The 17,934-nt window shown below is 39.1% G+C and overlaps 1 protein-coding gene across 1 annotated transcript in view; it reads right to left on the minus strand.

The window, feature by feature from the left end:
- Positions 1-662: 662 nt before the first annotated feature.
- Positions 663-17,934, minus strand: part of LOC114360965 (uncharacterized) — a gene marked incomplete at its 3' end in the record, with an annotated part of 35,189 nt that continues 17,917 nt past the window's right edge. The window contains exons 19-30 of the mRNA XM_028315862.1: positions 17,825-17,872; positions 17,109-17,249; positions 12,548-12,592; positions 12,397-12,444; positions 12,123-12,170; positions 11,689-11,736; positions 10,864-10,952; positions 10,123-10,225; positions 9,423-9,557; positions 8,980-9,035; positions 6,826-6,921; positions 663-1,409 (exon numbers count right to left, since the gene is read on the minus strand). Of these exons, the coding sequence (XP_028171663.1) occupies positions 663-1,409; positions 6,826-6,921; positions 8,980-9,035; positions 9,423-9,557; positions 10,123-10,225; positions 10,864-10,952; positions 11,689-11,736; positions 12,123-12,170; positions 12,397-12,444; positions 12,548-12,592; positions 17,109-17,249; positions 17,825-17,872 (1,604 nt within the window). The remainder of the gene's footprint in view (positions 1,410-6,825; positions 6,922-8,979; positions 9,036-9,422; positions 9,558-10,122; positions 10,226-10,863; positions 10,953-11,688; positions 11,737-12,122; positions 12,171-12,396; positions 12,445-12,547; positions 12,593-17,108; positions 17,250-17,824; positions 17,873-17,934) is intronic.

The following is a 17,934-nucleotide window of genomic DNA, read 5'->3' on the forward strand; positions in this document are numbered from 1 at the left end:
GGTTGAATTATTAAATAATCACTGTTAAATGTGATTAATTCATCACTTTCACCGCGACTGTCGGGAATTATTCATAATAACCGGTTATTATTAATAATTTTCAATTTATCACATTAACCGTAACACATATACAAACTTGTTGATGCGTGTGCACAGGTCGTTAATGTGCGTCGTCCATCTTGTTTGATAATCTATGTCTACTTAAGTATACCTAAGAACTTTGTAGAGTCAACTGATTCTACAATTTGGTTATTGCACCGTATAATCAAGTTGGGTGTTTATTATTATACATATGTTATTGTCGGAAGTGAATTATTTTTGTTTTGTCAATATTTATGTTAAGATTATTCATGTCAAGCCATTCAATTACATTATTAAGAGTCATAGTAATTTCATTTTCATAGACACCTGAATTCTACATTTACCTATGTTTTACAAATAAATGATTTGATTTGATTGATTGACTTGATTGGATGTCTGGATAGATGTTAATTACTCTTTCACGCAAAAACTACTGAACGGATTTTGATGAAACTTTACAGTATTATTCTTTATAACCCAGTATAACAATAGGCTATAATTTATGACAATCTGTGTCATTTAACGCGGGTGAAGCCGCGGGCAAAAGCTGGTAAGAGATAAAAATAAATAAAAAAACTTGCCTGGTCTTGGATAGTATGGATAACGTGGTTCGTCCCACTCTGGTTCTTCGAGTGATTGCCCTGGTTGTCCTGGTTGTCCTGGTTGCCCTGGTTGCCCTGGCACTCCTGGGAGTCCTGGTTGCCCTGGTCCTCCTGGTATGCTTGGTTGTCCTGGTTGTCCTGGTAGACCTGGTTGTCCTGGTATGCTTTGTTGTCCTGGTTGACCTGGTTGTCCTGGTATGCTTGGTTGTCCTGATTGTCCTGGTTGCCCTGGTAAACCTGGTTGACTTGGTTGTCCTGGCACAGATATCCAATTGTCATTTGGTCCTTCTGGTCCCTTGTCACCTGGTCCTTCTGGTCCCTTGTCTCCTGGTCCCTTTGGTCCCTTGTCGCCTGGTCCTTCTGGTCCCTTGTCTCCTGGTCCCTTTGGTCCCTTGTCTCCTGGTCCCCTTGGTCCCTTGTCGCCTGGTCCTTCTGGTCCCTTGTCACCTGGTCCCTTTGGTCCCTTGTCCCCTGGTCCCTTTGGTCCCTTGTCGCCTGGTCCTTCTGGTCCCTTGTCTCCTGGTCCCTTTGGTCCCTTGTCACCTGGTCCTTCTGGTCCCTTGTCTCCTGGTCCCTTTGGTCCCTTGTCCCTGGTCCCTTTGGTCCCTTGTCGCCTGGTCCTTCTGGTCCCTTGTCTCCTGGTCCCTTTGGTCCCTTGTCGCCTGGTCCTTCTGGTCCCTTGTCTCCTGGTCCCTTTGGTCCCTTGTCACCTGGTCCATGTGGTCCCTTGAAGTGTTAGGAAAGGAAAAAAATTAGTCAAATTTTTTTTTCTTAGACTGGGCTCCATCTTCCCTTAAAAAACATCAGAAATCAATCAAACCCCATAAAAAGTACCGGTTATGTTAAGTTATGTTTAACGTTAGGCGGTGCAACTAAAATAAATGCTATTGGTATGTTATATTTTTTCATAAAATAACCATCATAATAATATTCTTTGAATTTTCATACAGGGTGTCCCAGAATGGGTGAATCAAACTGCTAGGGGAGGTAGCTTTACTGATGTACAGACTTAAAAAATATAGAAAAAATGAAGCGCATAAGGACACATTTTTTTTTAAGTGAAAATAAATCAGCTTTGCCTAAGTATCTGGCTATAATTGCTGCGTTTGGAGTTTATTTGTACTTTTTACTTACTAATATTAATTGTACATGATCGCTTCGTTTATCTGTAAACAAACTTTTGAAAATAATGACTAGATTTCGAGTTTAGAGCACTTTATTGCTTTCAATAAAAAAATCATATTTTTTAGTGATATTACATTAGTAGAGCTACCTCCCCTAGCAGTTTAATTCACTCATTCTGGGACACCCTGTATGAAAATTCAAAGAATATGACGGTTATTTTATAAAAAAATATAATCATATAAAATTGCGAAATAGTGAGTGCTATGAAAATAATTAGCATTGATGAAAATTCGCAATTTCAATTAATTTAATCATTGCTATGATTTCGCATGCAACTAAAATAAAATGCTAAAATAAATAGATTAATGCTAAATAAGGGTCGTAGCACACTTATCAACCCGGAAAGGGCTCGTAACCGTATCAACTCGAGGCGGTCAGTATTCTTTGTATGAAACTTCATATAGCAACGAATACTTCGTCGTACCCAACAAAAATTGCAAAACAGCAATTTTTCTGGAGAGACATTCTTGTGTTTATTTCAAAAAGTTATCACGATAATGATAATTTTTCGCTAGGATAGTGTGTATGGACCTCTTATTGACTGATTAGAACTGAGGTATTGTAATAATTATTTTAATTTAGATAATATTTTGTCGCTTATTTTCTTATTCTCAGTTGTATTATCACAAGCCACGCCCTAAACTGGGGTCCTAAGAGCCATTAGGGCCTTTTTCTACGGAAGTTTTAAGATCGCAAGCTCCAACTTGGGGTCCTAAGATCCATTTTGTTATTTTTCTACGGAATTGTTGAGGCCACAACCGCCATTGGGCCAACAATTTTTCAGATATATCAGTATTGTCAATCAATAATGCATAAAATATATCGATAAATTTTTTGTTTGAATTGCCACTTGGAAAACGTTGATTCAATAACCAGTCAATTGTAGGCTTAATAAAGCTGCGTATTTTAATAATACTATGTATGATAAAGAAAGAAAGAAACATTTATTGCCATGGACATCACAAAAGACAAAAGATGTAAATAAAAAAAGCAAATAACACATCATAACTTAATAAAGATTGTTCAACGGCCAAGTCACACAATATTAACTACAGGGTGGAATTTTGTAGATAGAAAAACATTCTCAAAGAAAACATTCCTTAATTTTTGAAAAGAAATAGAACTGCATTCAAATATTTCCAAAAATTTGCTTGCCACACCCGGGAATCGAACCAACTAAAATCTGTTAAAAATTACACCCTGTATTTTTACTACATCGATCGTTAGGGTTAAGTATAAGGATGGAATCTCTCTAACAAACTTGATAAATCAAATGAAAGGAAAACCATGAACACCTTAAATTATTTTAATTATGTACAGAAAATTTTATGGTATGTATGGTGAATTTTAGAAAAAAAATCGAAAATTTTTGAATGCATTTCTCTTTCTTTTAAAAAATAAAGGAATGTTTTCTTTTAGTAAAATTTCCTGTCTACAGTATTAAGAGTACTTTCCCTCCAGGTGGCATTACAAAATTTCACCCTGTATAATAATAAAGAAATCGCAGTAAGGAACCATAGACTTGGCACGACTTTGTCTAGATTTCATTACTTTTTAGAGATAAACAAGCAGCTGCATCGAGACTTGGCTAATTTTTAGGGTTCCGTAGCCAAAATGGCAAAAACGGAACCCTTATAGTTTCGTCATGTCCGTCTGTCCGTCTGTCCGTCTGTCCGTCTGTCCGTCTGTCCGTCTGTCCGTCTGTCCGTCTGTCCGTCTGTCCGTCTGTCCGTCTGTCCGTCTGTCCGTCTGTCCGTCTGTCCGTCTGTCCGTCTGTCCGTCTGTCCGTCTGTCCGTCTGTCCGTCTGTCCGTCTGTCCGTCTGTCCGTCTGTCCGTCTGTCCGTCTGTCCGTCTGTCCGTCTGTCCGTCTGTCCGTCTGTCCGTCTGTCCGTCTGTCCGTCTGTCCGTCTGTCCGTCTGTCCGTCTGTCCGTCTGTCCGTCTGTCCGTCTGTCCGTCTGTCCGTCTGTCCGTCTGTCCGTCTGTCCGTCTGTCCGTCTGTCCGTCTGTCCGTCTGTCCGTCTGTCCGTCTGTCCGTCTGTCCGTCTGTCCGTCTGTCCGTCTGTCCGTCTGTCCGTCTGTCCGTCTGTCCGTCTGTCCGTCTGTCCGTCTGTCCGTCTGTCCGTCTGTCCGTCTGTCCGTCTGTCCGTCTGTCCGTCTGTCCGTCTGTCACAGCCGATTTACTCGGAAACTATAAGTACTACAGTGATGAAATTTGATGGGAATATGTGTTGTATGAACCGCTACAAAATTATGACACTAAATAGTAAAAAAAAGAATTGGGGGTGGGGCCCCCCATACATGTAACTGAGGGATGAAAATTTTTTTTTCGATGTACATACCCGTGTGGGGTATCAATGGAAAGGTCTTTTAAAATGATATAAAGTTTTCTAAAAAACATTTTTCTTAAAGTGAACGGTTTTTGAGATATCAGCTCTCAAAGTCGTAAAAAGTATGTCCCCCCCCCTCTATTTTTATAACTACGGGGTATAAAATTCTAAAAAAAATAGAGGTGATGCATGCTAATTAACTCTTTAACCGATTTTTGGTTTGATCAAAGTATCTCTTATAGTTTTTGAGATAGGTTGATTTAACTGTAATTTTGGTTATTTACAGAATGTTTTTGGTGGGATAAAATGTTCGTGAACTTATAGAAATTCATAATGATAGTAACTGAATAACTAAGTAATATAATTATATTAAATTAATATTTCATAAAAGTTTTTTGACAGGTACCTACATTAATATATCTTTGCAAACATGAACGTGACATAATGCGTATCTTTCGCGACAAGGAAAAAATTTCGTATTTTTATGCGATTTTGCGAAAAATATTATTGTCAGGTTGCAAACAGCTGAAAGCTTACTTAAACTTTCGTTTTTCACCTATCACTCTTTACTCTTATGTAACGACTCTTACTGTAATCAACAATTTAAATTTAAAACACAATATTACTGTACTATTACTTCACACACACCTATACAAACAGTTTTATCTTTTTATTAGTATTATTTTCAATTTCCCGCCTTTTGTATTTATCTGTGCACTAATATTACTATTTATGTATGTTTTTCTAGACAATTTTATGCAGCTTACTATTTTATTTATTTTACCAATGATTCGTGACCCTCACTCGGCATGGGGCACACTGAAAACCAGGGCAAGAGCTTCCTAAATAAACATGTTCTGTCCAGTTACTGCTCTAAATCTGTTCTCCGTAATGTAAACTTAGAGGATTCCCAATATTAATAAATTCACTCTAAGAATGTCAAAAACATGTAATGGAATCTCCGACTTACCACTTGAGTGAACCGATTACAGGAAATAGTGGCCCATTAGGTTAGTGTTTTTTTGTATTATTAAGAATGTTCAGGAAACGGCGCAGTTTTTAAAATGGTTTTGGACTTATGGAAGTTCTTTTTTTTACTTAAACTTTTAAGTTGAAAATTTGACAGTGTTCTGGATAAAAGCATAATTTTAATGTTACTATCAAAACTTTTGTATCTTGCATCAAAGATAGGAAGGTGATTATTTTTTTCAAACATCTGCAGTTAATAACAAATCTGTCGAAAAAAAGAAATCTGAAAAAAGTCAACCCAAAAAAAAGTTAAAAAAATTTAAAACCTACTAGGTCATAGAATTTTAAAAAATATCACAAAATTAACTCTATCTCCTAAACTAAGCACAATCGTATTACATACATGGGATTTAAGTACACCTTGATGTAAGTAAGGAATCTAAATTTTTCTTTTAGATCTCACTGTTTTGGCCACCCTGTATAATTTAACAGCAAATTCTGCATTAAAAATTATATTTAGAGTTTAGTATTTTATTCTAATTTAATTCTTCTATGTGCTAATAAATGTTTTTAAAGATTGTGGTATGCTACCTTACCTAGTTTCTACGCTACAGTCTTGATACGGTAGCGGGCGGCCTCTCAGACTGTACGTCATCGACACGGTTACGATCCGTTTCCGGGTTGATAAGTGTGCTTCGTCCTTTACTCGTGGGGAAAAACATCCAACCACTGTATCTGTTGTTAATAAACCTAATTAATCATCACAATTAATCAATTATAATTAATAATCATTACCTTGTCTCCTGGTCCATGTGGTCCCTTGTCGCCTGGTCCCTTTGGTCCCTTGTCGCCTGGTCCATGTGGTCCCTTGTCTCCTGGTCCATGTGGTCCCTTGTCACCTGGTCCCTTTGGTCCCTTGTCTCCTGGTCCCTTTGGTCCCTTGTCACCTGGTCCCTTTGGTCCCTTGTCTCCTGGTCCCTTTGGTCCCTTGTCTCCTGGTCCCTTTGGTCCCTTGTCTCCTGGTCCCTTTGGTCCCTTGTCTCCTGGTCCCTTTGGTCCCTTGTCTCCTGGTCCCTTTGGTCCCTTGTCTCCTGGTCCCTTTGGTCCCTTGTCTCCTGGTCCCTTTGGTCCCTTGTCTCCTGGTCCCTTTGGTCCCTTGTCTCCTGGTCCCTTTGGTCCCTTGTCTCCTGGTCCCTTTGGTCCCTTGTCTCCTGGTCCCTTTGGTCCCTTGTCTCCTGGTCCCTTTGGTCCCTTGTCTCCTGGTCCCTTTGGTCCCTTGTCTCCTGGTCCCTTTGGTCCCTTGTCTCCTGGTCCCTTTGGTCCCTTGTCTCCTGGTCCCTTTGGTCCCTTGTCTCCTGGTCCCTTTGGTCCCTTGTCTCCTGGTCCCTTTGGTCCCTTGTCTCCTGGTCCCTTTGGTCCCTTGTCTCCTGGTCCCTTTGGTCCCTTGTCTCCTGGTCCCTTTGGTCCCTTGTCTCCTGGTCCCTTTGGTCCCTTGTCTCCTGGTCCCTTTGGTCCCTTGTCTCCTGGTCCCTTTGGTCCCTTGTCTCCTGGTCCCTTTGGTCCCTTGTCTCCTGGTCCCTTTGGTCCCTTGTCTCCTGGTCCCTTTGGTCCCTTGTCTCCTGGTCCCTTTGGTCCCTTGTCTCCTGGTCCCTTTGGTCCCTTGTCTCCTGGTCCCTTTGGTCCCTTGTCACCTGGTCCCTCTGGTCCCTTGTCTCCTGGTCCCTTTGGTCCCTTGTCACCTGGTCCATGTGGTCCCTTGAAGTGTTAGGAAAGGAAAAAAATTAGTCAAATTTTCAAAAATCATCTTCCCTTAAAAAACATCAGAAATCAATCAAACCCCATAAAAAGTACCGGTTATGTTAAGTTATGGTTAACGTTAGGCGGTGCAACTAAAATAAATGCTATTGTTTATATGAAAACTAGCGGCCGCCCGCGACTTCGTACGCGTGGGTTAGATTTTTTCCCGCTAACTCCCGTTCCCGTGGGAATTTAGCAATATCCTGTTGTAACTAAGCTTTAAGTTTACTAAGGTACCTGCATGCCAAATTTCAAGCGTCTAACTTAAGCGATTTAGATTTTTCATACAAAAGGATTTTCCCCTTTCATTCCCGTTCTCTTGTGAATTTCGGGAATTCCTTTCTCAGTGCACCTCTACGGTACCTAAGCTACGTCCCTTCGAAATTTCAAGTGCCTACGTTTAGCCTTTTGGCTGTGCGTTGATATGTCAGTCAGTTTCTCCTTTTATACAGGGTGGAATTTTGTAATGCCACCTCGAGGGAAAGTACTCTTAATATTGTAGATAGAAAAATTATCTCAAAGAAAACATTCCTTTATTTTTGAAAAGAAATAGAACTGCATTCAAAGATTTCCAAAAATTTGCTTGCCACACCCGGGAATCGAACCAACTAAAATCTGTTAATCAAACAACTTAGATCTGAATAATTTTGAACTTTATTGACGAACAGTTAAAGATTATTTTCTCTAACTCGAGATTATTCTGTAACATAGTTTCAAAAGGTAATATGTGCTCGCGATTTGTTGAAGGAATCTATTTAAAAACTGACAAACCTTTTCATTCCGTGACTGTACAGAAAATTGTATGGTAGTGAATTTTCGAAAATGTTTCGAAAATTTTTGAATGCAGTTCTCTTTCTTTTCAAAAATAAAGGAATGTGTTCTTTCACTAAAATGTTCTATCTACAGTATTACGAGTACTTTCCCTCCAGGTGGCATTACAAAATTCCACCCTGTATAAACTGACTGACTCACTGACATATCGATGCACAGCCTAAACGGCTAAACGTAGGCATTTGAAATTTGGAAGGAACGTAGCTTAGGTACCGTAGAGGTGCACTAAGAAAGGAATTTCCGAAATTCCCACGGGAACGGGAATTAGCGGGAAAATACTTTTGTATGAAAAATCTAAACCGCTTAAGTTGGACGCTTGAAATTTGGCATGCAGGTACCTTAGTAAACCTAAAGCTTAGTTACAGCAGGATATTGCAAAATTCCCACGGGAACGGGAGTTAGCGGGAAAAAAAACTTTGTATGAACAATCTAAGCCGCGTAAGATAGATGAAGGGGGTAAAACGGGATCCACGCGTACGAAGTCGCGGGCGGCTGCTAGTCGAAACTATAAGGGTGCCTTGTCAGGACTACGGAACCCTAAAAAGGCCTCACTTGGGGCTCACCCTCTAGAACCAATTAGACCAAATTTTGTGGTAATAAAACCAAATTATAATGATCTCACGTGTCTAGCGATTAAGGAATATTATCCATTGTCTACAACGAATCACACCCAACCGAGTCACACTGAAAAGGTCATAGCACACCTACAGTACCCGGCAATAAATATAGCACATCGACCTTTGGAAAGAGACAATCGCTTAATTTCGGCTCGTAGAGCGTTATCTCTGTCGCACACTACATATACGATTGACAAAACGTCATTGACAAAACATTATTCAATGAAAATATTGTCCGAACCCTTAGTATTTCTCTTCGACAAATACTTTAACACATTGTGAACCACTTTTCTTTCACGACTATAAAAAGTTTTTAGCAATTATTTCACAAAATCAATTGCACACATTTAAAATAAAGTTTGTTTACACTTTGACAAAACGTCATTGTCAGTCGTTGTTCAAGTGCGACAGAGATAGCGCTCTACGAAACCGAAATTAGCCGATTGTCTCTTTCTAAAGGTCGACGTGCAATATTTATCGCCGGGTATTGTATCAACTTGAAAAGGAATCAATGCCGTATCGTCTTTCGAATCTTCAAAATAAATTAATTATAATTAATTATCATTACCTTGTCTCCTGGTCCATGTGGTCCCTTGTCTCCTGGTCCATGTGGTCCCTTGTCTCCTGGTCCATGTGGTCCCTTGTCGCCTGGTCCCTTTGGTCCCTTGTTACATGGTGCCTTTGGTCCCTTATCTCCTGGTCCCTTTGGTCCCTTGTCGCCTGGTCCTTCTGGTCCCTTGTCACCTGGTCCCTTTGGTCCCTTGTCTCCTGGTCCCTTTGGTCCCTTGTCGCCTGGTCCCTTTGGTCCCTTGTCGTCTCCTGGTCCCTTTGGTCCCTTGTCACCTGGTCCCTTTGGTCCCTTGTCACCTGGTCCCTTTGGTCCCTTGTCACCTGGTCCCTTTGGTCCCTTGTCGTCTGGTCCTTCTGGTCCCTTGTCTCCTGGTCCCTTTGGTCCCTTGTCACCTGGTCCCTTTGGTCCCTTGTCTCCTGGTCCCTTTGGTCCCTTGTCACCTGGTCCCTTTGGTCCCTTGTCTCCTGGTCCCTTTGGTCCCTTGTCACCTGGTCCCTTGTCGTCGTCATCATCATTGAAGTAAGAGTATTCTTCATCTTTTATGTAAGTACCTTGTGTATCATCAAAGTTTTTATCTGAAATCATAAAAAAGATTTGAGTATTAAAATCAAAAATTAAAATCAAAATCAAAAAATATTTATTCAGTTTAGACCAAAAGTGGCACTTATGAACGTCAAAATATTATTATAGAAAATAATAAAAAAAAAGATAGGTAGCCCTTAGCCCCTATTTAAAATAGTTGATAATAGAATGGAATAGAGTAGCGTGGGACGTCTCACAAGGTGGACCGACGACCTCATAAAGTTAGCAGGAAGGCGCTGGATGCAGGCCGCTAAATCCTGGTCCGGGAGCACATAGAATTTTGTCCAATGACCCCAAGCTACCCATCCTTATCGCTCGCGCGTAATTATATTGCTGTCGCGACTGTGCGACGGGCGCCCGCAGTGAGTGTGCGAGCGCGACAGCAACATAATTACGCGCGAGCGATAAGGATGGGTAGCTTGGGGTCATTGGACGAAATTCTACGTGCTCACAGACCGGGCTTTACCAACTGGGCGATTTGGAAGTCATTGGGGGAGGCCTATGTTCAGCAGTGGACGTCCTGTGGCTGAAATGATGATGATGATGATGACGTCATACCTGTGTCGTGGCGGCCATGTTTCCTGGGGTTCCTTGGGTGATGGTGGGGGCTTGGGTGAGGTTTCCCTGGTTTCTTAGTCACAGGGGCCTTGGTCGTTGGTGCCTGAAAAATAGTTATGGTTTAAACTGATTTAGCCCCAGTTTTTAGATTCATAGTTAAAATAACCAATGGTATTAAAATAAATAATGGGATAAGGTTACGGATATAGGAATAATGTTATACCGGTTTCGGTTACGGTTATGGATATTGTTTTATTTCGGATAACCGAAAGTTTCGGTTACGGTTACGGATATCTGTGCTTTACAATGCAATTTGCAATAGTTGTCAAACACGGTTCATTCATGGCCGCACACTTTACATCGAATAAAAAGTATAATAAAAAAATAAAAATTGATACTAGATGGCATTATAAAGGTAAATCAGGCTGTTATGCCTTTACATAATTATAATGCTATACAAAAAACAATTGAAACTGCCTACATCCGAAACTATTTTATTTTTAATACCTTGTTTGTACCACATGAAGCAATAAAGATTTATGATTATGATTATTATCCGAAACTTTTGAATCGGTTACGTTTACGGTATCGGATATTTTGTTATTTCGGATATCCGAAAGTTTCGATTACGGTTACGGATATCCATAACATCCCTGGACGAAACATAGGTGGGACGTGTCTTCGTAGATCAAACGATCTATAAAAAATAACTAGGTATGAACAGATTTTCGCATAACATACCTGAGTAGTGGTGGGTGCTTCGGTGGTAGAGGTGAAGGTGGCGGCCTTAGGTTTCTTCTGCTTAATGTGCTCTATGGCCGACACGATAGCTGTGAAAACACGCTTTAGTTAAACCCTCATTTCTTACAACTCGCACAGAATGTTGTGTTATACTAAAATGGAATCAGAATATCCACTAACGCCCGTATTCATAAACGATGCTTGCTTAAGTGAAGCAGCAAATCGAACGCACATAAAACTAAAAAAAAAAACTCTAAAAACTCATTTATTTCTGTAAATAGGCTTTAAAAAAGCACTTTTACACGTCCCAGTATTAACCACTGCTTCAGGACAATAAATGGGCCAGTGCTGAGAAGAAGCAGCGCAAGAAACTCAGACACTATTTAATTGTCAGCCTCTTTTTCAGCGTTGGCTGTGTGATTGGTTCGTTTGTCGCACTATGAGACCTCATAGTAATGTTTGTGAATACGCGTAAGGCCGGTTTGCCTTATTCTATCCCAATCCAAATCCGTCCTCTTTACTGTCAATTATTCTGTTTTCGATTAAATATCCATAATTTTCGATGTATTTACACTTTAATAATGTTAAAAATAGTCTTACAACAATATAAAAATGTAAAAACATCGACAATTATAGATATTTTGAACAAAAACATTGAAATTTGATGGATGGATTAGGATTGATAGCAACAGCGTTACTCATTTTTTAGAGTCACATTTTAGACTGATTTTAGAATCATCAAATAACTTTAAACTGAAATAAAAGTAATAGTGTAAAAATTATGGATAATAAATGGATATTTTATTATTTAGAACGTTGACTTACTTTTCTGTCCGGTAGCTCGCTTCACTCTCTTCAACGCTGTGATGAAATCTGAAAAAATATGAATAATATAAATAAAAGTTTGCAGTAAGCATACGTCCGCTCGCGGCAAAGGTTGTAGCGTGAGTAATCCGCACCCTTTCAGAGAGCGAGGCGCTCTTTCTATCTTCTACCCGCAAACTCTAAATAATATACTGATAAAATTAATAGTATTTAAATATACGATAACTAGCTTTTGCCCGCGGCTTCACCCGCGTGAAATTTAGTTTGTCACAGATCTTCATAAATTATAGCCTATATGTTATTCTGGGTTATAAACAATAATACTGTAAAGTTTAATCAAAATCCGTTCAGTAGTTTTTGCGTGAAAGAGCAACAAACATCCAGACATCCAGACATCCAAACTTTCGCATTTATAATATTAGTAGGATACTTACCATTGCACTCGGTGTATTCTTCAATTATGGTGATACATTCCTCGAAGTCTGAAAAAGAAAATTAATAATTAAATTAGTTAGATTTAAAAACAACTTAAAGGAACTCTAAGCACAATGCTTTTTATTTAAATTTTATTTCGGATTTTTCAAGTTTGGAAAGTTTGCAAGAGAACTCCTGTGTAGCCAGGATCTACAGCTTGACCGCCAATAACCCAACCAGTGAAGGTCAAGATTGTCCAGGGGGAAAGTATTGAATGTTAGAAAAGTCACTTACAGAATCGTTTGCTGATGGTAATGATGATTTCGAAGAACTTGATGATATCTGCGAAGGAATTTCAAAATTAATAATGTTGTAAATAAAAATACAAAGCCAAACATTAACACACTTCAATACAATAGCTATAAATTGAGTAATAGGTACATACCCATTTCAATGATCGTGTAGATGATTTCCAACGAATGCATGAAATCTGAAACAAAAAGAAATAATAAGTCACAACGTAGGTGGGTGAATATCCCAAACACGTTTTTTACGCGGCGGAGCTGAGAATCGATGGGAGAAATGTAACTAGAGCGATGATTTTTTTTTCTGTATATAGTTTAAACAGCGTTTTACACGATAGCAAAGTCTTCAGGACAATAGGTAGTTATTTTATGTGCTAAAAATTTTTTCAAAGACCCAAAATCTAATAGCGGTGGCGCGTCCTAACTCTATTTCTACTCATAAACTGTGTTATTCCTTCTTTCTCGGGGACTCTAGTAATTTAAGAATAGTATAGCCATAAAATACATTAAATAAGACTTCCAAATGATATAAAAGAAATGTGATATTTCATATTTTAAGTGTTTTAAATAGCCTTACAAAACTGTCCCACGAAAAAAAGCAATTACAGTGGCTCAATTTCGACACTCTCTTACTTCTCCAAAGAAGCTTTGAGAGACGTAGAGTTATTCTTCCCTGCATCACTCAGCTGTGTCCTCCTGATCGGGCTATAAAGACTTGCGACTTGTGGTATTGTTTTTCCAGCAGACCCGTAAATATTTGTATCAGCGGCACAGGAATACAAAATTTTTCAATTTCGCTGTCAAGTGTATGAGTGAAAGCTACTTACTTAGATGCTAAACGATTCTTTAACATGATTAAAGTTTGGTGTTTTGTTGTATCTGCATACAGAAATTATTGATCAGAATTATAGTTTTCGTGTCCTCCTGATCGGGCTATAAAGACTTGCGACTTGTGGTATTGTTTTTCCAGCAGACCCGTAAATATTTGTATCAGCGGCACAGGAATACAAAATTTTTCAATTTCGCTGTCAAGTGTATGAGTGAAAGCTACTTACTTAGATGCTAAACGATTCTTTAACATGATTAAAGTTTGGTGTTTTGTTGTATCTGCATACAGAAATTATTGATCAGAATTATAGTTTTCATTATAATTTGAATTTTGTAACAAATTTTTAATTTCGGTGGCGCAATTTCGGTGGCTCCGGTGGCGAATCTATTGCCAGAATTGGTCTTATTGGCTCTGGAACATTGTACCTAGGTCTACTAAGATCTCAGCCATAACTACAATGAGTCAACTACGTCAGTGAGTCGAAGTTGTGTGATGTACTCGCCGTATCTTGATACTGAGCTCGGTCTAGCTCCGAAGCTTGAAAACCTCTAAGTGGGAGGTAGTGAAGACTTTAAGAGATTATGGTGTCTCCAACTCTGAACCCTCGCAGCAATCAGATAAGTTTCGAGTTCTGATCTTGGGGGAGGGCTGATATGATGAAGTTTTCATACAAATACTTCAGAAGTTGCATGTATCGACAGTCAATTTGACGCCCTTAAAGAGACTGTAGCACAGCCCAGGTCTTGACCGAATCGAAATATGTACAAAAAGTCCAATAATAATGACTGATTATAGTCCTCAGTCTTCTGCATAATTTGACGCGGCATTAAATATGTACGTAGTATTACGAACGTCTTTTCGAAAATGAGGTTGTCATTGTGTCATCCAGTCTGGTAGACTGGAACTGACTGTTGGATAGCAAGAGTGTCGTATTTCAGGAAAAAGCGGTGAAGCCCGAAGCAGGAGGCCTCACCTGACTCTGGACCATCGCCAACGTCCATTCCATTCCAGTCTCTACCACCACCACCATGTCTTATTTTTTGGTTTATCGGCCAATAAACATGGTGGTATTTAAGGGAACTTTAGTACTAGCATTCCATCTGATTTCATAAGCTCAGTTGTGATTTCATTATCTCCTGGTACATACCTTGTTGTTTTTAATAGGGCATTCTAATCTCGCTCAAGCTAAAGTCTAGGATATCTTCGCTACAGTGTCGGAATAATCTCGATCTTCAGCCTAATTACTAGTAGTGCTTCTTAATATCTCCTAGCAGCTTAGGCATTTACCAAAATGATTCTGCTATCTTCCTTATTCATGTTGGTAGGTATATTCAATTTGGTCCTCGCAAATACATACTTTCGATTTATTACAAAAAAAAATGTCTCTATAATACACTTTGTATCAGCGTGAGGACTTGGATGGCTATTTATACATCGATACTAAGCAAAATCTTAAAAACAGATAATAATAGTTCTGAAACAGCTAAAATTTCCCTAGTCTCGTAGGTTGCAATCTATTCTGCCACTCGAGCTGAAAATTCGTGGGGTTTTGGATTGGCACTGGTCGTGGCTTAGGCTTCATCAGTCGACATCTTTTGAGCATCTTTTATTCGGAATTCTTCTATTTCGGTGATCACTTCTTCTTCTTCCTCAGTCCCTCACTGATGAGGATCGCGACCGCAGATAGTGTTCCTCCATAGACTGCGGTCATAAGCTGTGTGGTGATCGGAGAATGCACATGTGATTAAATTGCCTGTTCGTCTAAAAATGATTACTACATTTTGATTTTTGCAGTACTATTAGGGTGCAGCTCAGTACGCTTTTACAGTTCTGGCATCTTTTGCTAGGTCTTCTCTCTCCATGAGGCTGGCTGGATTTAGTCCTCCGTTTCTTAATTGTACTACTTTCATTTAGCTCATTGTCGCTAGGTTTGCATAGTTTTCCGTTAAATTAGCCTGTCACAAACATGTAATGTGTTAGTTGAGTAGCTGGTATAGATCTAAAAATATTTTCATACTTAATCTGCAGTTGGCATGGTCTTTAGCGAATAATTAGTAGCGTAATTCTGAGTGTCGGATAGGTATGATACCATCATGAAAACTTGGCTAACCTGGACCAACATTTTTACTTATGGAAGATAAACCTAACGCCAACCTGGGGCAGTTGGTCGCCCTCCCGGGACTAGAGTTGGTTTCTGGGTTTGAGAGTCATGTATGATGTCTTTGTGATGAGTCTATAATAACGGGGCTGTTGGCGGCTAGAGCCAGAAAGTTTTGGATTTGTTCTCTATGGAGGGATTTTGCCGTTATCACCATGCTTAGCAGGCTGGTTGGTAGTTCCAGTATGGTAGTATAATACCTGGAAAGATGCTGCAGCCCACCCTCCAGTATTTTGATTTACATTTTGATTTTTGCAGTACTATTAGGGTGCAGCTCAGTACGCTTTTACAGTTCTGGCATCTTTTGCTAGGCCTTCTCTCTCCATGAGGCTGGCTGGATTTAGTCCTCCGTTTCTTAATTGTACTACTTTCATTTAGCTCATTGTCGCTAGGTTTGCATAGTTTTCCGTTAAATTAGCCTGTCACAAACATGTAATGTGTTAGTTCAGTAGCTGGTATAGATCTAAAAATATTTTCATACTTAATCTGCAGTTCGCATGGTCTTTAGCGAATAATTAGTAGCGTAATTCTGAGTGTCGGATAGGTATGATACCATCATGAAAACTTGGCTAACCTGGACCAACATTTTTACTTATGGAAGATAAACCTAACGCCAACCTGGGGCAGTTGGTCGCCCTCCCGGGACTAGAGTTGGTTTCTGGGTTTGAGAGTCATGTATGATGTCTTTGTGATGAGTCTATAATAACGGGGCTGTTGGCGGCTAGAGCCAGAAAGTTTTGGATTTGTTCTCTATGGAGGGATTTTGCCGTTATCACCATGCTTAGCAGGCTGGTTGGTAGTTCCAGTATGGTAGTATAATACCTGGAAAGATGCTGCAGCCCACCCTCCAGTATTTTGATTGCTTAGTTGGCTCTTACGACTCACATGGGAAGATCTGATGCTTTTTTAGGGTCACAATACAGGCCTGAATATTGTTTTTAATTATAAACATCTTTACTGGATAATAATACTTAATTGATTACAAATAAATAAGTAATTTTAGACAATTATCCATAACATTCCGAATTCCGCTGTATAAATAAATTTCGGTGGATTGATTCTTAATTCCGGTGGCTCAAATACAATTTCGGTGGCTCTTGATAATTTCAAATTAACATATCTCGAGAAGTTTTAATAATATTTTGATCTCTACCATATCATTGAATAATACAAGTTATTTACTATTATTTCTGCCACAAAAAAGTTTTGGAAAGTGGAAATTAAAATTCGCCACCGGAATTAGGCAAAAAATGAGTTTGTTGATATTCACCCAGGTACACAGTGAAGTGTAATGTTATAAAAATAGTAACTTAATACCGCTAGGAAAAATGTTTTTTTGGAAATATTTTTTAGCCTAACCTTAGGTATCTAGTACATGAAAAAACTCATTATTTCATTTTTGCAAATAGGCCTACTCGAACAAAATTTGGCACTTTAATAATTTGCAAACAGATCCCTAAATGGAAAAATAGTCTTACGAACCCCTAAGCCATTTTAAAAGACCTATCCAAAGATACCCCACACGATGGGGTAAAAGATGAAAAAAAAAAACATCCACTTTACATGTAGGGGAGCTCCCCTAAAAAAAATTTTTTTTCAACAGTTTACTATACCGTTTTGTCGGCGTGATTAATATACACACCTACAGACATATCGAAACTATAAGGGAACCTTGTCAGGACTACGGAACCCTAAAAAGGTTTTTTGTACTCACGTTTCGCATTGGTGATTTTCACGAACTTCTGGGCAGCAGAACTGAAGCTGGTCGAATTAGTGATCCTTATGATAGTTTCGATGAAGATGATGATTTCCACCTTCGTGAACTTATACACGCGTCTGCAGAACTCGAAGATGTCTGGAAAAAAATGGGGATTAGAAAGAAATGTTTATTATAAAGGATATCTCACAAAGATACATAAAGATATGGTATTCCCACTTCTCGTTCCCACCGCTGCAACTCCTGTGTAGCCAGGATCTACAGCTTGACCGCCAATAACCCAACCAGTGAAGGTCAAGTTTGTCCCGAGGGTAGGTTAAACTGTCATTGGACCCGCAACGAAATTAATCAGAAGAACATAGGAGTTCGAAGTTAAAGTTCGACTTTTCTCCAGTGCAAAGCGGATGACAGGTGACAAAACAAAGGTTTAAGTAACCTAATGGAGATAACGGTAGCTTTAAAATATAATAAGTAAGAAATAAAAGATAAACAAAAGTGCTACCTTCTTGCAATGTAGTAATGCCCATTGATTGCAATGGGACTCAACATATGCCGTGATTAGAAATCGTTTATTGCTAATCAAATTATTTTAACGCTATCGTCAATCGCTTCAGAGTTACTTGGGCTTGTGTCTAGAATATGACTTCAAGATATTAATATTTAACGGTATTTAACCTAAGTTATATAGAAATTCTGAATAGTTCAATACTCACCGATTGTTTGAGTAACCTTGCGAATGATTTCCCAGGCTTGTTGCACCGCTGAAAATAGTAAAATAATGTTAGATAACCATTTAAATTTAATTCATGATAAAATTATTACA

This window comes from Ostrinia furnacalis, unplaced genomic scaffold (genome assembly GCF_004193835.3).
Source record: "Ostrinia furnacalis isolate ACB-3 unplaced genomic scaffold, ASM419383v2 OfSCF0329, whole genome shotgun sequence".
Lineage (NCBI taxonomy): Eukaryota > Metazoa > Arthropoda > Insecta > Lepidoptera > Crambidae > Ostrinia > Ostrinia furnacalis.